This window comes from Aplidium turbinatum, chromosome 16 (genome assembly GCF_918807975.1).
Source record: "Aplidium turbinatum chromosome 16, kaAplTurb1.1, whole genome shotgun sequence".
Classification (NCBI taxonomy): Eukaryota; Metazoa; Chordata; class Ascidiacea; order Aplousobranchia; family Polyclinidae; genus Aplidium; species Aplidium turbinatum.
In genome coordinates, this window is record NC_137487.1 from 9,340,334 (window position 1) to 9,367,384 (window position 27,051).

General features: G+C 37.7%; 1 protein-coding gene across 1 annotated transcript; it reads right to left on the reverse strand.

The window, feature by feature from the left end:
* Positions 1-1,142: 1,142 nt before the first annotated feature.
* LOC145785178 (pre-mRNA-splicing factor SLU7-like) lies at positions 1,143-26,746 on the reverse strand. Its single transcript, XM_082596872.1, is given in 7 exon segments — positions 1,143-2,539; positions 10,505-10,572; positions 12,496-12,656; positions 12,957-13,080; positions 13,639-13,748; positions 15,368-15,593; positions 26,637-26,746. Coding segments are annotated over 7 exon segments (1,038 nt in total). The 3' UTR covers positions 1,143-2,300.
* Between the last annotated feature and the right edge of the window lie 305 nt (positions 26,747-27,051).

Sequence of the window (27,051 nt, forward strand, 5' to 3'; positions counted from 1 at the left end):
AAGAATGGTTGAATTATTTGTCTTTCTTAGTTACATCACAGAAATGCTAGCTGAGCTCAATTTGCGTTTACAAGGAAAAGGTCAGTTGTGTAGTTCAATGTTCGAGCGAATAAGTAGCTTTACCAGAAAATTTAAATTTTTCATAGCACAACTGAAAGCTGGCGCAATTGTATATTTTCGTAGTCTATCTGAAAAAGCTCAAGACTGTTCTTTAAATTATGAAAAGTATGCTAAGTTATGTGAATTACTGGTTTGCTTGTAGAATTGAAGATTTGCTTGGAGAATTTACAGTCAGATTTTCTGACTTCAAAAAGATTGAAATTGACTTAAAATTATTCAGTGACCCAATTTCATTTCAGTGTGATAAAGCGCCACTCGAATTCCAATTTGATCTGATTGAACTGCAAAGTCGAGAAAGTTTGAAAACTTTCCACATAGAACACACTTGACACTTTTCCTTTATTTTATAAAGAATTACATTCATGAAATGAGTTTAATAAAGTAGTTAGTTTGTGGTAGCAAACATCCTAAGAATCAAGACAACGTCCTTTAATGCAAATGTTGATAACATTTTAGCTGAAAAACAACGTCAAAAATATTGCAGAAATAAAGTTTTGTTTCTTTCTATGTGTTCCTATTTTCTAAGATGAAATTAATGGTTTTTAATTGATACTTTATGTATCCATTTTTCTTGAAATTTAATAGGTTCTGCGGCCCATTGAATTATTTCAAATGACAATGCGGCCCACTATAATAAAAAGTTGGACATCCCTGGTCTAAAGGAATGGATATCAAGCGTGGAGTATGCCAAGGATGTGTACTCTCTCCATGTTTTTTCAATTTATATACAGAAATGATTTTTGGACCCATTGATGATATGAAAGGGGTAAAAGTTGGCGGCTTGAACATAACAAATTTACTCTATGCTGATGATACTGTTCTGTTGGCTGAATCACAACAAGATATTCAAGAAATATTGGATAATGTTAACTCAATTGGTAAAGAATTTAATATGAAAATTAACGCCAAAAAGATCAAATCAATGATAATCTCAAAATCACCAGACACTCCAGTACTCCAAATTATAATTGACAATGAAATTATACAAAAAGTAAAATCTTTTTCCTATCTTGGACATTTTATAACTGAAGATGGGAGGTGTGACCATGAAATTCTAAGACGGATTAGAAATTGCTAGAACTACATTTGGAAAAATGAAAAATATTTTAACCAATCAACGTTTAAATTTATCAATTCGTCTCAGGATCTTAAAATGCTATATCTGGTCAACCCTATTATACAATTCTGAAACTTGGACAAGGTCACCAAAAATGGAGAAACGGATTGATGCCTTCGAGCTCTGGACATACAAGCAAATGTTAAAAATTTCACGGAAACAAAAGATCACTAACGATGAAGTACTCTCCAAATTCAATTCAAGCAAAATACTTTTACAAATAGTCAAATGAAGAAAATTGAAGTATTTCGGACACACAATAAGGCAAAACTCGTTACAAAGATCATTAATAGAAGGGAAGATAAACGGTAAAAGTAAAGGTAGACCAAGAATGATTTGGACAACAAACATCACAAAATGGACAAAATTAACTTATGAAAGTGCAGTACGCACAGCTCATGGTCGAGAACAATGGCGCATTGTATCCAAACCTCCACACGAGGAAGGAACAACATGATGATGACTTTGAAAATAGCAGATGCCCACCTCTGATGATTACAGATTCAACACAAAACAGCAAATATGTTATGAGCATTTAGATTGGCAAGATATTGTATTTTTAAACTTTCACTTCAATGTGAGTGCTGGGTGTGCATTTAACACATTGATTGATTGAATCTTTATCCTCAGACTGGGAAAGCTTCTTGCAGAGCTTAATCCTGGCAGTTTCGCATACTTGTACAGGCTTTGAATCACTGACGCAGGCCCGGTCACCGAGATTGACAGAGTGAAGTTTCCGATTGTTGAAGTCTTGTTGCCGGGGAATTATCCCATCCATTAGATGCCGCTGAATGGAGAGCAGTCCTTAACGTGCGTTGCTCAAGCGCACACCCCGAGAGTCGAACCAGCGCCGCGTGATCTTGAGCCGGGCGCGTTACCACTGAGCTACCGGGGCGGACATTGTAAAGACCGCTCTCCATTTTGAGGTACGATATCTACTGGATGGAATAATTCATAAGAAAACAACTTTTTTAATTAACAGAAACTTAACTCTGTCAACCTAAGCGACCGGACCTGCGCACATAACTTCGACAATAACACAACAAAACGTAGGCAATAAATTTTAAAACAAAACGTTTGAGGATCTGTTTTGAAACTTCCTTATAGTTTGAGCACGAAGTAGTTCCTCCTGAGGGGCGTCAAGATGTTCCAGGCCTCCGTACTTCTCCAACACGGAATCACGTTGGGACTTCTTGAAGTTGTCCTTTTTGACATCTAACGATTTCTGTAGCATCTCCAAGCGAGTGGGGTCGGCTTGTAAGAGAACATCGACGCCTTTGTCTCCAGCCTCACACGCAAACACTGCAAAACAAACGTTTTTTACGTTTTTTAACAATTTTTTTATTTTTTGTGTTACCATTAATTAAAAAACCTAAAAAAGCCTTTTTTGAATTGAATGATTCTGATTGGTCAAAATTTTTGATGACGTCATTGGCTGGCAAAGCGGCATCCAAGGTCTATTCATGGACTTCTATATAGTAGTATCTGGACTGGAAACACTGCTGGTGAAAATCCGGGTCACTGACCGACATGAGGCCAGTATTTCTAAGCTCTGGAGGTTTTGAGTCATCAGCAGTCTTTGGGCAATAACCAGACACTGCTAGAAACAGCTTTTTGGTTAAAGGTTAATGTATTATAAGGTGTAGCCTACCTATTATGGAATAATGCAGATTAGGCAAGGGATACTGTTGGTAAAGTAGGCCTATCTTTATGAATGGTGGCTGAAGTTACCGCTTTCTGGTAAGTTAGATGATGAAACCAATTGTTGGCAGACCTAATCGCTATTGGTACATTATGCTGCATGTATATTTTTGGTAATTCTTATGTATCAATACTTACTTTTGAATGAACTTGAACTAAACACCTTGTGTATTGTGAATAAAAAACCTGACAAGGAAATCTTATTCAGATAGAATCAGAGAAAGACTCAATGAAAGACTATCAATACTTAAAAGTACCGTAGTCTAACTTAGATGTGTATCTCGTACTTACTCAGGTATCCCTAACCACTTCAAGCGTCCTTTCCGAACTTTTTTGCATACCGGACCGCAATAACTTCTGGACCGCTACACCGGTATGAAAAACCTGGGCACTGTTTTACTTTTCCATGCCACATTGGGATACGATGCCTAAATCCCCCTAATTCATAATACCGGTATATGTGTATTTTTGCAGCTCACTATTTTATCATAATGGTTAACAAATGTTCTGCTTTCAACTGTAAATCTGGTTATTGTAGAGAAAAGGCAGATCCAAATGTCACATTTCATTCATTCCCATTAAACAACGATGACCTTTTACGGGCTTGGTCGAAGGTGGTCGCTCGAAAAAATTTCACACTTACTAAATATTCAAGGTTGTGCTCCCTGCATTTCAAGCAAAAAGATTTTGTTGAACACTCCTCTGATCAACAGCTCAGGCGTAAAAAGAAAAGAGAATCATTTGTCTTATCTAATAGGCGGCTTAAACCAGGTGCCATACCAACCATTTTTAAAGGCCTTCCCACCTATTATACACCTAAGGAAGTGCTGTTAAGAAGTGGACGGTCGTTGGTGTCCTCACGGAATGCAAATGAAGCAGCACAACTTGAAATGCAATCACAAGAGTTTTTGTCAAAAGATAAGTTGGAAAACTTTGATGCATTAATTAATGCTCTAACAACAGAGGTTTTACCTGAAAGATTTGTTGTCCATTATGTTACAACAGGTGCCAATTTGATTTATCTGTCAAATGCACAACCGCCAACTGCTTTAGCAACTGTATTTATAAGCAAGGATATGGAACTCAGTGTATACCATGAAGAAAAACTCCTTCCGCCATCTTACTACAGTCACATTATGTCTTCTGACAATAAAATATCCCTATTATCACAAGTGAGCAACTTGCTGGTTTTCATAAAAAACTTGGAACATGACAGCTCTATGTCATTGCCCATCTGTGTGTTAAAATTAATGGACTTGTTGAGAAACTTGTTAGAGTTGACAGAAGATGATCAAGAAACTCGCTTTTTGAACTTTATGCTTGAACAAGTGGAGTTGGCATTTAAGAGCAAGTACCAGCGGAGATATTCTGTTGAACTGTTGTTGATAACATATATTCTTAATGCCACAAGTGCAGCAACTTATGCAAGATTGCTGGAGGAACAGGTACTGATGCTACCATCAGTGAAAACGTTAAGAAAAATTACTATTAACCTTGACAGAAGGACTGGACTGGATGATGCTAAGTATTTGGACATGCGATATTCAAAGTTGAATGCATTTGACAGAAATGTCTTATTGATGATCGATGAGATCTATCTTGCCAAGCGTGTCGAATCAAGTGGGGGCCAGGTATATGGCCTGACAGACAATTGTGAAGTTGCTGCTACGGCATTGTGCTTCATGATCAAATCTCTTTCCAGTGGGTAAAGAGATATGGTGGGAATCTACCCAGTAAGAAATTTGAGAGCGGAAACACAAAAAAGTTGCTTTGAAAAAGTAATGGTTTTGCTGAATGAGGTGGGGTTTAATGTTGTTGGGATATCTGTTGACAATGCTCCTGCAAACAGAAAATTTTTTAAAGAATTTCTTGGTGATGAGGGTTGGAAAGCCTCTGTCGATAACAATCTCTCTGGTGGTAAAATGTTCCTAATATTTGATCCGACACATGTCATCAAGAACATTTACAACAACTTTTTAACAAGAAAAGTGTTTCAACTACCAAGCTTGCTGCCTCTGGTACCTCATCCCATTACAGCAAAATTTTCTGACATTCAGTCAGTGTACGACATTGAGTGTGGGAAACCGTTGAAAATTGCCCATCGCTTGAGTGAGACTGTGCTTAATCCTAAAACAATTGAAAAAGTTAATGTAAACTTAGCCCTCTCATTGTTTCATGAGTCAACTGTTAATGCTCTGAAGCAGTATGGTTTTGAAGAAACAGCCAGAACAATTGAACTATTCATACAACTGTGGTCAATATTAAATGTATCTACCAGTACCATCGGAAAACATAAGCGAGATCTATTCCGTGACCCTGTGAGGTCGCCAGAGGACTGGAAACTGGAATTTTTGATCAATATTGCAAATTATACGACAATGTGGGAAAATTCTAAGGTTAGTCCAACTTGTAATTAGTGATAAGCTACTATTATAAGTATCTTATTGATATGTAAAGTTGTTTATCCTGATGTTTATATTTGACCGGTCCACGACATTAAGGCGCGAACAAAACGGCGTGAGACAAAAAGGCGCAGAAAAAACGGCGCAGATGCAAAACGGCACAGACAAAACGGCGCCAAAGTCAACGTAACAAGCTCAGAACCTTTTCCTTATTTTTTTCACATGTTTTGGTCAATTCCTCTTTGTCATGAGTTGCCAAGGGTGGTGGGGGGGACTTGTATACCAGCTCCAAGAATCCTTATTCACACATAAACTTTCGTTATGGTTGCAGAGTATTATCGTTCTATACATTGACTTTGGCGCCGTTTTGCCTCTGCGCCGTTTTTTCTGCGCCTTTTTGTCTCGCGCCGTTTTGTTTGCGCCTTAATGTCCTGCTTCGACATTTGACTGAGATGTAAATTCCCCATTGAGTTATGCTACTGAATTGTTGCCGTTACTGAAATGATGAGTTAAATGATTTTTCCTATGCGAAAGTGAAAGTTCGCCAGCAGTGTTACCTTTAAGAGGCATTCCATCATATTTCAACAAACTTTACTTAAGAAATGTAACCACTAGGTTTCAAAAGGTGTTGGTTTTGAGATATAGTTTGTTGTTCACAAAATTTGAACTTAAGCAAAATTTTTTTTTTTTTTAAATCGGAAAAGCGATTTTCGAGATATTGCGTTTTTAAATTTTTGAGATGCCACTAGGTGGCGCTGTTGATGCGCCCGATGTTTTTTGATTTTAGGGTTATATTGGAGGTAGAAAGTGGGTTGAAGTGTCTATTCCACCATTTTTCATGATGCAGAATTCAAAAATGGTTTCAATTTTAGTCTACAAGCATTAGCTAAGGAGTTATGGGGCATTTAAATGTTAAATATTTTATGTGGGTAACGAGATATCCCGAAAAAAAAAATTCTTCTTGAAAGTTTCTTGCATATACTTCATGATAATATAATCTTTTTTACAAGACTTTTGTCCTTTTTGCACAATGCAACCTTTTATCAAAGACTTGCATGAGAAGTTATGTGATCTATTAATGCAATATTTGAATGATGCTTGCTTATGATGTCACCACAACAAATTACAGAGTTCCCAAAAAAATTTTTTTTTTATTGTGACATCATTATGATTCCAACCTACATTCAGGTTTTATAAAAGCTATGGCAGTTTAAGGTTGTTCAATGCTTTGAATTTGAGATTTTGTCTGCTGTCATAATATAGACTAAGCAATGATTATGACAAAAATAACAATAAAACTACAACTTGGCCTCTTACGCTATGACATCATAAGACAGGCATTATAACATATATTATACACTGAGGGAACATTGTACACCAGTAATATATAATTATATTGGGTGAGATCAAGTGATTTGTGCTATCAGTCACGCCGCACCATAGATGGATAAGTTATAAATCATGAGGGTAATTACTCGAACCCCAATCTAACCCTATGCTTAGGCTTACGATCCATCGATAGCGAATATTTCTCAATAGCGCCCAGTTGCATGAAACACATATATTATATTTATTAGCCTACCTGAAATTGAACATTTTGAAATTCTTGTTGCAGTTGCCCGGATTAACTAAAGAAACATTTTTGGCTCTGCGGCAGAGTTGTGTTGCCATTACTGGCCTTGCCAAGCACTTGTTCAATGTATGTGGGTTTAAATATGTGTTACTGGGAAAAATTCAGTCCGACAACATTGAGGGACGCTTTGGAAGAATAAGGCAACTCAGTGGAGCAAATTACTTCATTTCCATGAGGCAGCTCCTGGAGAGTGACCGAAAGATTCGTGCAATTTCCTTGCTGAAGTATTCAGGCATTTCACTTGAAGCGATCAATGAAGCAGCAAATGAAAGAAGCAGCACTGCACAGGAGATAAGTTGTAAAGCTGAATCTCTCCAGGCTGAATTAATGTTGAACATCATTCCTACGGAGAATGATGCTGCAATTATTTATTATGTAACTGGGTACTGCTGCCGATCGCTGGTCAGGCGCACTAAATGTGATGCTTGCAAAGACGTGACAACTGCATCTGTTGATCAGGATTTTGAAGATCCCACTTTAACCTTACCTGCGAGTGCTGCCAGCTTCTTTGATGAAGTTAATCGAGGTGGACTGTGGAGACCCACTCCAGAATTGTTTGGCATCGGTTCCCTCTGCTGGAGGGTATTTGCTGAAGTTTGCAGTGCCAGCGAATTGAGAAACGAATTTCTGAGTGGTTTAAGTGGTGGTTTTGAGCAAAGAGCTATTTTCACAGAAATAGTAACCATTTCATTTTATGAAGGACGAGTAATTTCTCCCTGGTCTGTTTGCATAGCATGCCATAAAGGCCATAACATCTTGTATGGAATAGCAATTCGCTTTTTCAATTGCATGTGCAAAAATTTGGTTAAAAATCTAACAGAAAATGAGACCGCCAGAGCAAAGCGGAAACAAAAAAAACTTTCTGGGAAAAGAAATTGAAGTGCATATTATACTTCTATGTGGATAAATTAAATATAAAAATGGATTACATGTAACCATTCAAACAACTCACTCTCTCATCGTACTTGGTATGTAACTGGTGTGTGAGAGTATTCCAATATGTATTGTTTGTTTATCATGTGTATTGTATAATGTATACGTTTAGTTCTGCATTATTGTGGACATCCACATTATGTGTGTGCCAACATTTCATTGCAATTTTCACTCCTGTGTATATTGTTTATAGGCTTACATGATGTTTAATTTTGTCAGTGCTGCATTATTCGGACAACAGCTATGGCTGCCTGGTTGTGTGTGTGTATACTGATGACTGTAATTTTTCACACCTGTACACTGTACAGTTTTAGGATGTATGTGTAGAATGTATTTTGTTGGTGTAATTTTGGTGTTGCCTTGTTGCAGTCAACTACTTTGATTGGTGTCAAGGAAGTTGTTAACTTTTAACAATATCTGCACTCATATTTTTGCGTATCATATCGTGCTATATCACTAGCAGTATGCTAAAACGTTTGGTATTTTTATTTTGAAGTTTCACTTAAATTTGTAGTTGATAGGTCTACTGAGTGATTCTCGTAGATGAATTAGTTCTTTCTGGTAGTGACTGTTGTACTGTATGTGTATCTGTTAATTTCGAATTTTTGTAAAGACCGCTGAATATTGCGTGAAATAATTGGGTGTTTAAACCTAATAAATTGTATTGTAGTATATGGTAATGAATTTGCTGACTTTATGAGTTAATGAAAAGGCTACAAGTGTATCATACAGATATTAAATATTTACTTTTTCATGTAAAAATGTAACGTAAGAACTGCCACCAAGTTAGTTCAAAAATTTTTTTCCAAATAGTATTTTGAAGAAATTCGTAGTTTTATTTTTTGAACTGAAACTTCCTTCACTTTAAGAAGTTTTTTGGGCCCACTGAGTTCAAACAGTGAGAAATATATTAAAAATCAACAATCAATGGAAAGAATGCAGAATTGAAGCTGGCCTCAATTTGGTCACCCGCGTTTTCCTGTTTCCAGTCCAGATACTACTATATAGAAGTCCATGGTCTATTGCTTTGCGTACAAACACAAGGAACAAATCGCGTAGGCTACCGAAACAGCGAACAATTTTGTGCTAAGGGAGTTTTTACAGCCTTAAAATGGTGGCTACTTGTATGGCTCCCGGTTGTACTAACCGGGAAATCGTCAAATCTTTCATCGTTTACCTCTGAATAATGATGACAAGCTGAAGAAATGGATCTCAGCGATAAAACTCAAAAACCAACCTGTAAACAAGCACTGCCGTGTGTGCACCAATCATTTTCTGGCCAACGATTACCAACGCGATCTACAGGCAGAGCTACAAGGCACCAAGTCCAAACACCTGCTCATCCCTGAAGCTGTTTCTTCTGTCTTTGATTTTTCAAGATATGTGAAAGCCACTGTCAATACAGTACAGTACCCACAAAACTCGATCGACCTAGGTACAGGTCTGTGAGTACGATCGGGCGTTTGGATCGAATAGCAAAGCGAGAAAACAACAAGACTTTGAAACAGGTCAGTAGGACAGTAAAACATTGGCAGGGTAGGCAAAGGCATATTAGGCAACTCTGAATACATAGGCTACTTTTAGTTGATATAAACCACTTGGTTCAAGCAAATTATTTTCCTGCATTTTTTTCAATGTAAATTTTCCATCCAACTGCTGTCTGAACTGGTGTTGTCAGAGCACGAATCAGAATGATGTTCTTCGCTGTCAAGTCGCCGTCTTTTTGGTTCAAAGAGAAATCCTTGTCTTGTTTCAGACATCTTGTTTATGCTCAATATACAATGACCTATGCGACGTTTCTAAGGCAAATGCATGAAGCTGTTTACTTGGTTGCCAGCCGATGACGTCACAAGACATATAGCGCCATCAGGTGGCCGATTTTCATTTGGTTATATCTCCCAAACGAAAAAGCATATCAAAAAATTTTTTTGAAAAATATAATACTTAAACACTAAAGAATCACCAAAAAAATTTTAATTTTTCATTTCAGGTCCCCTTTAAGAGGGTGCATGAGATGACTGGTTGGCGCCTCCACTGTGGTGCTAAATAATTTAGGTGCTATTTCGAGAATTGTGCATTTTATTTGGTGCATGGTGGTTGCGACCAAATGGTACATCTTATTAACAAACAGGTAACAATCACACATAACAGGTAGATCTAATAAGCAGCTTGTGTGATAGGACCGGAGTTAAATCAAAATATCTGGGCTCAACAATAGCATTTCTAAACACTATTTTGTTGAGAAACTTTTTCTGTCACTAAAGAAGTACAAAACTGTCAGTTCAAATAACATAATAAAAAAGGTTGAAAATGACCTTGTTATCTAAAAAACAAGTTCCAATAACAACAGCTTAAGATATACGCATTGCCATTAACCTTACTTATTACCTGTGATCGTTAAGAAATTTCATAACAACAGATATTCACCATACAATAATGTTTTATTCAGTTGTTGTAATGTGTAAACAGCAAGCTTTAAAACCAATAGAAAAAAAATTGTCTTGCCAAAATGAGTTGAAAATTTCCTCACAAAAAAAAAAAATAACCATCTTCTAACATGAAGCAATGTTTGCGCTCTTTGCGCTACTTCAAACTTGCTTTGTATCTTCGCCATGTCGTGCGTATCTCCGGTGTTCCGCACGAAATTATCACCGGCGTAGCTCACTCTGAAAAGAATAACGTTCCAAACTGTGAATTGTTACCGTAGTTCAAGATCAACAAAAATGTCACGCCGAAAGAAAAGTCAAAGGATGACACAACAGTTTCTCAGTGGCTGGTCTAAAACACCACAGTACCCAATGGTTGAAAAACATAAAACCTTGCCTTCTTTGTATTGGCAGAACAGACCGCAAGTGCGAATATTATCAAGACAAATGACAAAAGTAAAAGTAGTAGGCTACACACCAGAGGCGTAGCAACCGCCCTCCGATCAGAGGGGGCCCCTGCAAGGAATGAGGGCTCCTCCGCCGAAGTTTTTCGAAGACTATCGAAACACAGGATATATAACCACGTGGTCACAAATGCACGAGAAATAGCAGAGCGTATTGGTATTGAGCAGGTGTTTTAAAAAAACACGGTGCGACGTAGGAAGAGAATGTTTGGTTACGAATGTGCTGATGATTCGAGTCGTCTTTCTGAAAAATTCAAAATTCAAATCGCAATTCAAAATTCAAATCGCAAAGAAAAATTCAAATCGCAATTTTTTCTTGTTCTCACTAATCAGGCCATGTCTTCTGTTTCTTCGCGCTTTGACCAACTCGTGGAGTGGTACAAGTTGTTTGATTTTCTGTACAACGCTAGCAGCCTGAAGAAGTGTCTCAGAGAAAATGGTTGGGTTAGTTGGTTTTGAATCTGTAGGCCTATACTCGGACTGACAAAGTCTTGATTAGTTATTCCTAGTAGTTTCGCCCAGTTGTAGTTATAGATATCCCTGTTTCGCATACTTGTATAGAGGCTCTTGAGTTGACGCTGGGCCGGTTACCGAGATTGGCAGAGTGAAATTTTCCGATTATTGAAGTGTTGTTGCCAGGAAATTATTTCATTAACCTACTGGGTGCCGCTGAATGGAGAACAGTCCTGAAATGCGTTGCTCAAGCGCACACCCCGAGAGTCGAACTTGCGCCGCGTGGTCTTGAGCGGGCACGTAACCCCTGAGCTAATGGGGCGGACAATCAAACTGGACAATTACTGCAAAAAAAATTTGAAAGAAAAATGGGAGACATTGATGCCAACGAACTAATAATGGAATTGAATCGTTTTATTTATGTCATCGAGAAAGAGAGAAGACTTGTCACGCAAGCATTTTTTAACGTACAAGAACAGCCTTCAGGAGATATATCCGAATCTTGGCATTTGCACCAGAATTCTTCTGACCGACCACACCAGTTACTGTCGCCAGTGCTGAAAGGACCTTCAGTAGAATGAAAGTGATCAAAATGTTCTGCGCTTAACCGTGACAGATGACAGGCTTTCTGCTCTTGCAATTACCAACGAAAACAAGATTACCAAATCCCTAGTGGACTATGACCCATTACAATTTGCGCAGAACAAGGCTCGAAAGAAGCGCATTGTGTAATTATGGAATATATGTCCACACTGTCACTGTAGACCTATGTAGGCTATACACAGTGGTGGGCGCAGCTAATGTAAAAGTTAGTTTTCAACAAAGAAATCAGCGGATTTCCAATAATTTTACTTTCGCTTACGAGTCCGCTAAAATTTCTAAATATTAGCGAAAATGCTAATCCGCTAACCAAAGCGTTAGCTTCGCTAATTAGCGGAAATGTGCCCTCTACTGTATATACATAATATGAACACTGCATGTTGTGTATACCACATTCCAGTTTCTGCGTTGGAAGGGGCCCCGGACTTATGTTCGGAGGAGGCCACGTTCTTTGTTGCTACGGCCCTGGTACACACTGACACATTTGGTGAACACGCAGCAACCCAAAGGCGTTGACTTCGATATAATATGGCCCATCGGTAGGATTGATGTGCGACGTTATAAAACAGGATAGCCTACAGTAGAAAACTAATTTATATTATGTGATGAAAGTTAACTGCATGTTCAAATAAAAACATAAACTTACTCTGACACGTTCTTTTCAGCCTCGGCATAAGGATTTCCTCTCATGGCTCGACTTTTAGGATCATAATAAGCAGAGTTGGGGTTGAGATTTCTCAAATACTTGGCAGTGTCTTCTCGAATGCGCAAGTTTTGCACTGTGATGCCAGAAAACTCAAGTTTATCCTGCAAAATATGATCAGTTTAAACTTTTCATGAATATATTACTACTATACTACTACAGCATCAAAGTGGATGCGGCCTTTGATGAACTAGATACTTCGTTTGTAATTTTTTCCAGCGCTTCCTAGGTGGTGCAATATCCCAAAGTGTTCTTGGTTGGCTTTCATGATTATAAATGTTACCAAATGTGAAACAAAATTTTTCGGAGTGAAGAAATATATACATTTTGAAACCAAAACATGTAGAGATTTAATAAAAATTAAGAACTTTTATAAAAATAAATATAAAATCATTCTATCGTACTTCTGAATCAGCCATTTTTCCTGTCAGCAACTCTTCCTGCAACTTTTGTGCTTTCACAGCTTGTTTTGCTATCTCGATTTTGGCGTAATCTTCAATCACCTCCTAATGTTGTTCAGGGTCATATCTGCAACAATTATGCAAAACTTCAAACTGATAATACAGCAAGTGGCTTTTGGTGGAAAACTTAACGGTTCAGACAAAACATAATGTGCAGTATTAATACCACAATGATAGTGATGAGCCCAGCCTCATGGGCGAAACATTATTGCTGTCAATTTTTGCTACACTCGGCTGCCGAGAATGTTTAACTTCCCATCTGGCAAAATTGGTCCTTAAGCAAGCCCGGGCACATCAGGGATAGATATCAGATATCTGGGAGACTGGGACCTTTGATCTTAATGTATAACCATCTACACACAGCAAAAAGTAACTTAGGCAAAAGTAACCTGAAAGAAGCAGGCTTAATGATGGTGTTTTTTTTACAAAGAATTGAAGAACACTGAGCTTGAGACTAAGATTTGAATTTTTTACCTGATTAAGTTTGCACCGAGGTTTGCATAATAGATGCAATGGCAACTATTTTTATGAGGCTAAATGAATCAAAGCAGCTGCTTCATTAGACCTAGCACTGTTTAGCAAAAAATGTCAACGCAGCGGACAATGCAAATGATTCAAAAATTACCCATTCCATCTGTCTCGTTTCCCAACAAAATCTAATTTTATGTCAGGCTGGACATGTTCATCGGGGGCTATATCTTCACCCGTGTACTTAGCTCCAATTTTTCGTGGCCTCTGCGAAAGTTAAATTTGAATGAGCTCAAAAACTTACACAGTAACCACAATGATTTGTAGCGTAACTAAAACTCAGTGACGTTCGGTGGCTTAAACCATTGGGAAAGCAACTTGGAAATATGTTGCAGCAAGGTAGTAGGCACGAGGGGCGTAACCGTCGGGCGAAGCCCGAAGGCGTGTTGCCGAAGGCAACACTTCCAGCGGGGGGTCTGGGGGGCCTCCCCCAGAAAATTTTGAAAAACACTTCCAATTTGGTGCGCTCTGAGAGCATTTCCAAAACAAAATCTTCGGACTTTCCCAGCCCGAGGATAAAGATTCAATCAATCAATCAAACTGGGACTAGTCTAGAATGTTGGCTGCTTTTTTAGACTGAGCACAAAAACTTATTGTCAATGTCATCTGTAAGCATTTACAACATGCATTGGACTGGTGCACTAGTAAAGAGCAAATAATTAGCCACATTTAGCCTATAAATTAAGCTAGTCCATTCTTGAAGAACACAAGTATGTTTGCTCTGAACTTGTGATGTCAGTCTATTGACCCAAAGAATTTAAAAAACACTTGTGCTGTTTCAGTACTGGTTGGTTAATGTACCCTTTGGAATTGCATGTCTTATTGTAGAATCTATGTTTTTTTTGGTAAGAGAACCAGCTTTATTTTCAGCGTACTCAGTAGCCTATAGTTACAAGCCCGAAAATCACTCATGCGTAGAGGCTGTATTACTTTCGCCTGAAACCAAAAACAGCCGCTATGAGATACGCATTGACGTCACTGGGAAAGCAAGTTTAACCATAACACCAGATAACACATCTGATTGGCTAAGCAGCTGGTGTCGTTTTGCAAAACGATTGAGGATTGGATAAAACGAAGGCGTTTTTCAATGTAAGGTAAGCACTTTTGAAAGTTGATTTCCCTGGAGCTTCAGTGATGGTTTCTGACAAAAGCGTTTGCGTTAATTGGCATTTATAGGCAAGAAATGCGGTTTGGTGAGGACTTAGATACTCACAAGAGTTACGAGTAATTCTAGTCACGAACACAGTAATTTTCAAGTTAAAATAGACTTGATAAAAATAATAAGAAGTTAAACCTAGAATTCAGTCATTATATTTTGCATAGTTTTCGCTCAGGTAAGCACTGCTTTCCTTGCTTTCCCTCACCGATCGTCACTGCTAAAACTATTTTATAATGAAAGCGTGTAAGCAAAGGTAACTAAAACTAATCCAAAATCCATGTAGCCTATCGGATTTGCAAATAGAATTAAAACAGTCGCACATGACATCACTGCTAACAAGGCTTAATAAAGGTTTGCAAATCACTAAAATAGAAAAGTCCTAATGAACGTTTTCTCTTTTAAATTACTGCACAGTGAATGCTTTGTTTGGCATTGAAAAATGTGACATTGATTTGATATCTTTCAAAGTAAAAAACAACATTAGAAATTAAAACAACACAAATAAAGATTCTGCAATCTATAGCAAGACCTCATGAGGCAACTTGTTCACGGTTTTCTTCATTATGACTTTCTGCAATAAATCTGTTGCACAGTAGATTGCAAATATTAAAAATTAGTACTTAAAAGTGCAGGCCAAGTAAAACTGCAGGTAAGTAATCCAACTCACCACCATACAGTTTTTCTTTTTGTGGGTCATTGCACCACAATTAGTGCAAGCACCTTTTCTATATTTAGTTGCAATTTTCTTATTTGACACTCCCCGCTTGTACCATTCATCTAAGCGAATAACTTTTTCAGGTTGCGCTTTCTGATGTTTGAGCGATGCACGTTGTGTGGGGTCAACGTACCATGGTACTATTGAAATATACTGCGGAATATGAGGATTGATGTCCCTGCAAAAATAGATTAATTTACAGTGCAATTCGTAACAATTTTCATCTATAAATATATCAGAACACTCAAGATTCCTTTTCATCAACCAATTACATTTGTATCGTCACTATCTTATAGGAGTAATAATAGGCTAATAATAATAATGTTAGTTTTTATATAGCGCTGTATCCATCGCAGAATGCGGTCATACTTTCCGAAAGATGATCAAGAAATAATCATTTATGAAACCTACAGTATCGTACATGAAAAAAACACTTTAGAAAACAAATGGCTAACTGAAATGTGCCTTTTAAACAGATAAATCAAACTATAACGAAAATAAACAAAAAAAATCTGATGCTGCATCGTGCAAAGATAAATACAGACAAAATCGGTTATTAGTATACCGCTTAAACGTATCAATCGTTTATTTGAATCAAAACCTGAAATCCCAAACCAAATGTAATCTAATGTCAAAGTAAAACCATCGGTTAAGCGTATACCGCTTAAAAGAATAAAGCAGCGTTTAGACTACATGCGTTTTTCTTGCGTAAGCACTCCGACAAAACGTATCGCTCGATCCAATACACACAAGTGAATGAGAGTGTTTACATTGCTCGCGTATTTCGTGCGTTTGCACTCAGACAATCGCAAGCCGTTGCAAGCGATCCATCTGAATGCAAGCTGAAGCTGACGCAACCGATCCTAGGTCGCGTATTTGCTAAGTCAGTCTAAGGTAGTTTTGCGAAAAAACGCCGAGGTAGGTTAGTTTTTTGTGAAGTATTGATAGAAAAATTACTTTTCACATCAAAAGTGACTTGTTGGGCAGATTCTGCTGAAGTTTAGACTTTTTGAGAGGGTTTTATTGTGTTTTTAAGCAAGATAGATGCCTCTCAGTAGTGTTTTTCTTGGTCACACTTAATTTATTTTTCATTCTTCATGGTTTAGGCCACCGTTTTGAACTTTATGTTCGATAGATTGGTACACTTAAAAAAATCTATGATTATGAAGTAACAGTGAAGTATGAAGTAAAACTTATGAATGATGAAAGTTATGAAGTAAAACCAACCAACCAGTGATCACCATGCTTATTGCTTATGAGAGGCTACCAGAAGGTGAGTAAAATGACTAGTTGACTATCAAGTTCCTACTACCCAAATGTTATTTTAAAGTATGAAGCTAATGATCATACCAAATACCTATTTTATAGGAAGTGGCTACGTTTACGGCGCCGTAAATACAGCCGTTCCATGCCTTTTTTTTAATCTTTACGTCGCTTTTACTGCGCATGCGCGCTGGTGCGTATTTTTTCTTTTTTCACCTTCTCTTTGAAAGAAAAAGTGAATATATAACTTCTAAATTCAAGAGCCTTTGCCAAGTGAGTCAGTGGCGCGTGCGATTTTTGGTGCACGGTCGTTTGGTCGACAGACATTTGGTCGACAGGACGTTTGGTCGACAGGACGTTTGGTCGACAGGACGTTAGGTCGACAGAACGATTTATTTTAGGGTTAGGGTTAGGGTTAGAGTTAGATTAGGGTTATGGTTAGTTAACTAACCCTAACCCTAAAATAAATCGTTCTGTCGACCTAACGTCCTGTCGACCAAATGTCTGTCGACCAAACGTCCTGTCGACCAAATGACCGGGTACCCGATTTTTGTCTGACTCTTACTCCCAAGGATATGAGTTCGATACCACCAGGAGGTGATTCTTTTTTTAAACTAAATTCTAACCCGAAGTGACTCAATCGTGAGGCTACGCATTTTTGTGGCCGTTCAGTTTAGTTTGTTTTTAGTTCTGACCATCACAACGAAAAAACAGTATATGATTAACACAGCAGAGGTCTAGAAAAAGGTAGAAGCGACAAAAAGCGGACGTTATAGGCTAGCGTGCATGATACCGAAACAGGACAATCAGTTTAAAATATGGCACGGCCATAACACTTTAATAAAATTTTTATAAATTTAGAACGAAGAGGAAAAAAAGGCTAGCAACTTTTTCTAAATTCATAAAAATTTTAGGTGTTACGACCGTGCCATATTTTAAACTGATTATCCTGCTTTGCTATCATGCATGCTATAACCAGTGGCGTAGGCCTACGGTATAGCCAGAAAAAAAATTTGGGGGGCCAAATATTTAATGAATTGAAGAGAACGACAAAGTGTTTGATTTAAGACATCGCCACCTGTGCAATGGCGTATCCTGCTGGCTTAAGCAAGGGAAGCAATAAAGCTGTTGGGGGGTTAGAGCGTGCCGGAAAAATTTTGCAAAATTACACTCAAATAATGGATTATAGCGCTTTCTGGAAACACTTTCAGGGTAATATTTGTGTGAAATTTATTAGCAGATAAACAGCTATTAACTTATTAAAGGTAGATGTTACACAGTCACAAACGGGCAAAAACTGCGGCTAAAATTAGAGAACACAAAAAACTCAGCTACACAAAAACTGCACAAAAACCCAACAGAGTAAGCGATTCTGAAATTGCTTCCACAAATTAGTTAAAAGAAGCGTAAACCGGGTAAACTTTGCGCGATTTACGATTTGCAAAATTTATTGGTGTCTTTCTGTGTGTCTAAAACAAGTCCTGGGAGTTGTTAATAATCAGATGTCTTAGAAAACAATATGAATTTATACAAATTATATTAGGAGCTAGTTGAGCGCTCTCTTTTGATACAAACATTATATCTTTATATTTTCAACAAAGGGTTCAACTTCGGAATCCAAACTTTGAAAAATTGGGGGGGGGGGCATGGCCCCGTTTTTATGTCGATTCGATGTTGTCGGACGTTGAATCGTTGTTAAAAAGGAGAACTAGGTTAGTTGACATCCAAGGAGAAAACATTTTTTAATCATATTTTGCAAAAATTATGCTTCTTTTAGTAATGTCCTTCACATTATTGAAATACTTATTTTATTACCTCGCCGTCATCGTCAACACACTCATGTGGAGCGTTGTTTTTCGTTGCTAAAAAGAATTCTAGGGAGTGACGAACTTCTTTAAAATCAGCCACATTGGAGACTCTCGTGCGAGTGTCGTTAGATGGTCCCGCAGTAATTCGTTGTCGTTCTCTTCAATTCATTAAATATTTGGCCCCCTCCAAATTTTTTTTCTGGCTACGCCACTGGTTTTTGCGTGCATGATAGCAAAGCAGGACAATCAGTTTAAAATATGGCACGGTCGTAACACCCAAAAATTTTATGAATTTAGAAAAAATCACTAGCTTTTTTTCCTCTTCGTTCTAAATTTATAAAAATTTTATTAAGGTGTTACGGCCGTGCCATATTTAAACTGATTGTCCCAGTGGCATAGCCAAGAGGGGGGGGTTGGGGGTTACAACCCCCCCTTTGGCACGCGTGTGACGTCACGATAGTGAGAATGATGCTTTCAGTCTAAAAAAAAATTGCCTAATTTTATACAAAACTGCATTAAAAGAGCGAGTTTTGCCAATACCAAACATTCAAACATCTCAGCCAGGAATTAGCAACAAGAAAACATAGAGACTTTATAGCTTTATTTCCGAAAAATGCCGAAGAAAACATGATCTTATCCTTTTGCTATGCTACCGGACAGCAACATTTTACAGGAATATTCATACCCACATTTTTGTTGAAAATGTTCTCAGAATGCACCAAATTTAAAGTAATTTTTCAAAATTTTCTGGGGGAGGCCCCCCAGACCCCCCGCCGCCGGGTGGTCAACCCTCCCCCCCCTTTCAAAATTCCTGGCTACGCTACTGGATTGTCCTGTTTCGGTATCATGCACGCTAGCCTATAACGTCCGTTTTTTGTCGCTTCTACCTTTTTCTAGACCTCTGCTGTGTTTATCATGTACTGTTTTTTCGTTGTGATGGTCAGAACTAAAAACAAACTAAACTGAACGGCCACAAAAATGCGTAGCCTAACGATTGAGTCACTTCGGGTTAGAATTTAGTTTAAAAAAGGAATCACCTCCTGGTGGTATCGAACTCATATCCTTGGGAGTAAGAGTCAGACAAAAATCGGCAATCGCACGCGCCACTGACTCCCTTGGCAAAGGCTCTTGAATTTAGAAGTTATATATTCACTTTTTCTTTCAAAGAGAAGGTGAAAAAAGAAAAGATACGCACCAGCGCGCATGCGCAGTAAAAGCGACGTAAAGATTAAAAAAAAGGCATGGAACGGCTGTATTTACGGCGCCGTAAACGTAGCCACTTCCTATTTTATATTTGGAAGTGCTGATTATTTCACTTAAAACCATTATGGTTTTGCCACCTTTTCTTTTGTTGGCTTTATTACTGTATTTTGTTTCTACAATTAGTTTGGTTTTTGTATCTTTATCCTCTGACTGAAAAATCCTTGATAGGTTAATCCTGGTAGTTTCGCATACTTGTAGAGGCTTTTGACGCAATATCGCTTGATTTGCATTTCAACAAAGAAAAATGAATTCAATTGAAGGCATATTTAACATTCAAAAGTCATCGCAAACACACAAACATGCTAGGCATGTCCAGTGGTGGATCTATGAAAACATTTGGGGGTGCACCAAAGTTTAAAACAAAGGAAATATGTAATACAACATAGACAATGCAAAAGTTGTTAAGAAACAAACAGAGTGGGAGGGGGTCTAGGATGCTTGCCCCCCATAAAACTTTACCTTGCTTTGGTGACGTTTCGTACACTTGAAGGCCTAATAATGTAAATTTTGTATCAAGACACACACTTTATAATGTAAATTTTGTATCAAGACACACACTTTATATTTTAACCAAACTGGACTTCTATAGAAGTTTGCGTCACAAATCTTGATTTCAAATTAAAGCTTTGTTTTAAACATTTTATTTTTATCATGGCCACAAAGAGATTTTAATGATTGATTTGTTAAAGGTTTGTATAGTAGGCTATACTGTGTTGGCTTTCAATATAATTTTAAAAATTTGCTAATGTGGTCCAAACTTCCCTTAGTGTAGGCCTACATGGCACATTTCACCTCATACATTGAAATAGGCCAAATTAATTGTCAACTAGTTGAGTGAGCAATGTGTTTGTAGATTGCTACTATACCGTTCCTATTATACAACCTAGTTTACATTAGTTTGTTTTAGGATGGACCCTCGACCCCAGAACCTCATACGACGATGATCTTATTCCTTTAATGCATATCTTGATCATATATACTGCATAAAAACAAAGTGTGCATGATACAATTGCCATCACCGAACACTGTTTTGGCTTGTCCATTGTAGGCCTACTTTGTAGACAAAATAAAGTAATATTCCTTTTCAGAGGTTTATACAGGGGGTTTACAGGCTATGTCTCTCAGTCACATTTTGCTATGAGCATAAAAACTGCATTTATGTGTATCTTCGTTGATCGCAATTTGATTTGTTTTGCAGATATGTTTGTGGTCTCATCGGACTCATGATGATTCTTCTGCTGTTGAAATTTGAAATCTTACACCTTCTACTTCATCAATGCAAAGTCCATGATATTGATAAAGGATTTGAACTACATAATCATTGTACTGTCATGGGCATATAGGCTACTATATCAGAATTAATACATTACACCTACTCTAGTATGGTGCAATATGTGGCAGCCGTGGCCGAGTGGTTAGCGCGTTGGGCTCGCAGTCGAGAGCCTGCATGTTCGACTCCAGCCACCCGCTCTTGCTGTTGTTTCTCTGGGCAAGAAACTTTACGATAATTGCCTCTACCTAGTGATCGATTTCGAGTAATGGGTAGTACCAAATTTAAGTCATTAGTAGAGTAGACAACCGGAAACAGAGATTGCCGTCGGCTGCAGCGTGGGTCAGGTGTATGTCGGAAGGCGTACACCGATGCATAGCGCTCACGTCCGCTTTCCCGCAATGCAGGATAAAGATAAACAAACAAAATTCCAAAAGTATACATGTAAACTTTTGCTTATAGCCTATTTCATTGATATATTAAATGAAATTGTATAATACCCTTCAATTGTTCTGAAGTTATAAGTTTTTATGGTTACTTTGACTATGCATTTTATTATAATCACTCTTAAAATGAATTATTCTGAAGTCAGGAGTTTTTATGATTACTTTGGCTGTGTATTTCATTACAATCATTCTTAAAAGGAATTTAATGGTAAGAACACACATATAACATATCATGTGTTCTTAGGCATCAAGAATTGTTTTGACAAAAGTGTAATATTAACTGACATTATTCCATACGTGTGTCACACAAACATGTTAATATAGAAAATTGTAATTTCCATCATTAGACAGATTAATGGAAGAGCATTTGTTTGCTGAAAATGATTTGTTGTTGTGAATAACTGCCATTGCACTTGCAGGCCTATACATTTGTTGATAAACAGCCATAGATTGACAACTATAATGGTGGTTTATCATTGTCAACATTGTCATTACGAAAAATTAATTGTCCATGTTTTTCATTGCTATGAATTTGCAACCTTTTTAATTCTGTTAGTGCTATTTTATTTGCTTCTACCAAATTTGTAGCATCTGCTTTTTTCATTATTTGTGCATAGCCTATAAACAATTATACAGAAACTGCCAACATGCAAAAATTCTATCTTTTTGATTCGCTGGTAACAAATAAATTGAATTGCATTCAGTTTTTTTTTTGCATTAGCCTAATAATATTTTATAAAAGCAGAAAATAAACAGCTATTGAACTATAGCCTACCAATCAGAGAATTTAGTCCATCACAAGTGATAGTGATCTGTGAGCCTCATACGCCCTGTACTCATGTACTGTAGGCTATATGTACATCACAAATATGCATTGCTCAGTGGTTTGGAATGCAGGCATTTTCAGTGCTCTTTATGCTGAGTGCAAAGTAGGAAAGCACTTTTTCTAAGGTTTTTGATGACCCCAAGAGGTAGGCTATTTGCCATTTTCACTGACTTAAATGTAGGCACTACAGTATATGAACAAGGCCACATTTAAAGTAGCGGGCTTGTGGTATAGTTTTAACGTTTAAATAAAGAAACCAATCTATTAAAAAGCGAACAAAGAATTCAAAGTTATTTTACAAAGGTCATGAAACAAGGAAGGTTGTTGAACAAAGATACCAAGGCCAGGAGCAAAATGGCTGGAATGCGAGGTTAATCTAATCAAAAAATATATAGCCAAGAAATAGACAGTTTGGTGTTCGAAATGTTTTCTAAACATGAGTTTAGAATCCAAAGTTATTAAAAAAAAGATCTAAAAGCATAGCCTGTCCAAAAATTACAGTCTTGGTGTTGGTCCACAGGCAACAAAGTTTATTTTAACATAAGAACCCACTCGGTGCAAAAATTTTTTTTTTTGGTTTCTCCATTTGCAATATATGACCCTCAAAAGTGTTCTACTTTGATATCATAGTGTGTTGATAGCTAGTGTAGGCTAGAGTTTCATTACTGTAGGCCTACTTGTGTTATAAGCTTGTTTCTTTCTGTAAAAGTCATTTGTGCAGAGGAAGTAAAACTCAAAATGTATTGCAATGATCGCATTGACAGAAGATGTCAACTGGATCAGCTGATTGACAGCAATGTAGGGGAATACCCTATATTTTCAAAATGACGTAACACAGTACGCAAGAAAACCGCAAGTAGTGTAAACGCGAGCTGCTTGAGACAAGACGCACGAAAATCGCAACGCCACAAAAACGTACGGAAAACGCACGTAGTCTAAACCCACCTTAAGTCGGATAACAAGGATTTGCTTCTAGTTTGCATACTTCATTCATTTAATCGTATAATTGTACTCGTAAGCGTAAAGAGAATGTCTCTTTTTTGCTTCGCATATTTGTCTGCAATGTTCAAAGGCGAAATGAAGCAAAGGTGAGACAGACGCGTGCGATCAAAACCAAGACAAGTGTCTGTAATCCCAGGTCATAGTCTTCTGTGCTAGACATCGCACTGCAAACAACCAATTTTCGCACAGCTGGGCTTCATTAAAACAGAAGAGCAGACAAAAGGAATAATTACACTTCCCAATAAAGAAGTTTAAATGCTTCTGATGTCACCCGTTGGCGACCGGCCTTCCAAGGAATGGACGCGGACAAATTATTTCGGCTTGAGAGGGAAGTGTTGGAAAGCATGTTCAAAAGTTTAAACCAGAAAAGTTTCGAGAATTTTTTTAAAATTGCTGAATAAAAGTTGCCTACTGCTGTGAAATGTAGTGCGCAATTTCATTTGTGCAGTTTCGTTCAATTGAAGAACATTGCAAATTAATTATTTTACGAAACAGCGCAAAAGACTTGAAAAAAAACTTTTGCGATTTCAAAACAAACAGTGAGTGTGAGCGGTGTTTTTCTACCATACCTCTATTTTCGTAGGCCACGTTCCATACTCAAGACTACACAGCAGGTATGGAGCTAAAATAACAAGCTTGAAAAAAAATGCTAACGGTCAAAGTTCGCGTTGTGACGTCACAGAGATTGGTGAGATGGAAAGAAGTCGATTGGGGCAGTTTGCAGAAAAATGCTTTGATCGTACATGCTCTCCCAGTCAGCAAAGCTGGTCAATTTTTACATTAATTCAACGTATACAGACGATAAGTCAATGTAAAAAGAACCAGTTTTGCTGGCTGGGACCATCGCTGAGAATACAGCATAGTGTTATGTAACACATATCTAGTGAACTTAAATCAGAATCGTAAACAGTTGTAGGAAGTACCAGTTGTAATGTGCGTTGTAGCGGTAGCCACTGTAACAAGTCGAAATTCTGCCACTAAACTTGACTACAATGAAACCGCCAACCAATCATAAGCTACGGTTTAAGTGACGTAAAAAATGGCGAAAAAAAGATGATAGAAAGCAAATTAAGTGATGGATTTTTTGTCAGCTGGTTGGCTTAGGGGTTAGGGTTAGGGCTAGAAAGTAGTCATTTCATTGACGCGGGTTCGATTCCCACCACTGCTATTGCTCTTTTTCTTCTGTAATTACCAAATAAAGTTCAAAACAAGCATTAACTTTCTGGATGAGTGCTAGAAGGGTCACAATTGGACGGTAGCCTCTCATAACATGTTCTGATTGGTTGGCGGTTGCATTGTAGTCATTCGCAGTGGCAGAATTTCGACTTGTTAAAGTGGCTACCCGTTGTAGCCTAGTCAGCAGACACCTTCTCAACAATTACGCCCGTTCACGATAAACCTTTTTTTTAGCAAATTAGTTAAACGTATCAATCGTATCAAAACGTCTGGCAAATAAATGATACGATTAACCGATTTCGTCTGTATATACAATATATTAGTTTTACTATTATAAATCTAATTTCAAATTATAAAATATATTGTTGTTTTTTAATCAACATAACAAGTAGCTATTAAATTCCCGGCTTTCTTGTCACTGTAAGCTACAATATTGCAGTTTGCAATTAAAAACAATATAAGACTTGATGTGTTTTGCAACATCATGGAAGTTTAAAAATTACCCAAAATGATTAGCTTGTGCTTTGTGAACACCTGATACAGTTAAATTAGCCTGAAACTGCAAAAAAATTCTACAATATGCATCTAAAATCAGTATCAACCAGTGTTGTACGCGTCAATGAAATAAATTGACGGCGTCAGCGTCAGCGCAAATTGCCCAAAAACTTTACGGCGTAAAGTACTGCGTAAGCTTTTAAAGAAATTGACGGCGTCAGCGTCAGCGCTAATTTGTAGCGCTATTTTAGCCAGGGTCTCACAAAACGGAAGTATTTCAACCAAGTTTAGGCTAACAATAGCTATAAATAAAGAGCGGGTTTTATGTTTTGAGACTGTATTGTAACTAACTGCTTTAGTTTATTAATTATTTCCTTGTAGAAACACAAGCATTTCAAAACGTTTGTCTGACAATCTGCTGCGTTTGGGACGCATAATGTCCTTTCCACGTAAAAACATGCGTTCCACAGCAGCGCTGAATGGTATTGGCAGGCCCGGATTTAGGGGGGCAGAGGGTGCAGGTGCCCCGGGCCCCCTTACGTAGAAAAAATGTGATTTTGTGTTATTATTATTTTTTCTTTCAGCCTTTGAAGTATCTACAAAATACAGTGCTGTGCTGGATTAATGCTACTGTAGACGTAGAGGTGTTCTTTCGCGCTTTAGGCGCAAAAATTTTTATTGCACGGGGGGCCCCCATCTAAAAGTGCCCCGGGCCCCCCATCAGCTAAATCCGGCCCTGGGTATTGGTGTGTTGTATTTCAAAAACAGTCTTGAAAACGTTTACTTGAAAAGGTAGCCTATCATCGTTCCAAGCGTGCTGTGATGGCTTAGCATATAAGTTATAAATCTTTTAACGAGGTCCACTCACTGCACCAGCATCGCTCTTTTCAGAGGCATAGAGCTCTTGAAATAAAGTTTCTTCAACGACCGTGATGACATTCATTGATTTTTCGCTTTCTCTCTCTGATCCCTCGTTCTCGATACTGCTCACGATATGAGTGATCACCATTTGACAAACTTCTTCCGCTTGTATTCCAGGTAGCTATTCCAACCAACGCAAAAGCGGGTAATCCCGATGAGTCGCGCTGGCCAGAATACATTGTGAAACTCTCATTGTGAAACGAGATTTTCCATGAAAACAAAAAATGACGCATAGCGCTTGACGCTTAAAATCGACAAAATAATTGACGGCGCTATCACTTCCGTCAACTAAAAAATAAACTGACGGCGCTAGCCTCAGCGTCAACAAAAACTTGACGCCGTCAAATGACGCCGTCAAATTGACGGCGTCAACGTACAACACTGGTATCAACCATAGAAATAGACTATGTAGTTGACAACTAAAATCACATATTATAACAGTTCATATGAGAGGCCACAGCTAATTAAATGTAATTAATCTGTTGAAGAAAATATTTATAACATCTTTTAGATTAATGATGTTATTAATATACCTTAATACAGTAGTGTCCGCTTATTAATCCCATGGTTAATGAGTCCATCCGTTTAAGCCCAGTTTGGTCCCACAAGAATGACTGAATGCATAGGAGTGGCAAAGAATCCTCTCCCTGCTTATAAGCCCAAAATAGTCCGGTCCCGAAGTGAGTTCAATAGGCGGAGACTTTTGTATCATATTTATTTTTATTTATAACATCACTACAGCAATTCTTACTTTCCTTCTTCATCAACTTTTGCTGGTGCAGTTCCCAGTTTTCTTGCTTCATCCAACTCTTTTTGCTTTCGCCATTCTTCTCTTGATTGCTTTTTAGTAGGGTGTAACATTTTTCAAATGGTGATACTAAAGTGCTCTAAAAAGATTTTTGACAATAAATTTATTTAGCAAATTCTTAGCAAACAAATTAATATATTTTTAGCTATAAAATGTCGCGCGACCTATTAATAGCCTACTGTTGTTTTTGGCAAGGTCTTTGTTCTTGTAAAGCAGTTGTATATTTGTAAGAAAGTTTTAAGTTTGTCTGGTCATTAAAAATAACTAAATTGACATCTTCCTTGGCCTAAATTTAAAGGCAATAAGAATTTCAAAAACTCTTAATTTAACAACACTTTACCATAAAATGCAAACGGTG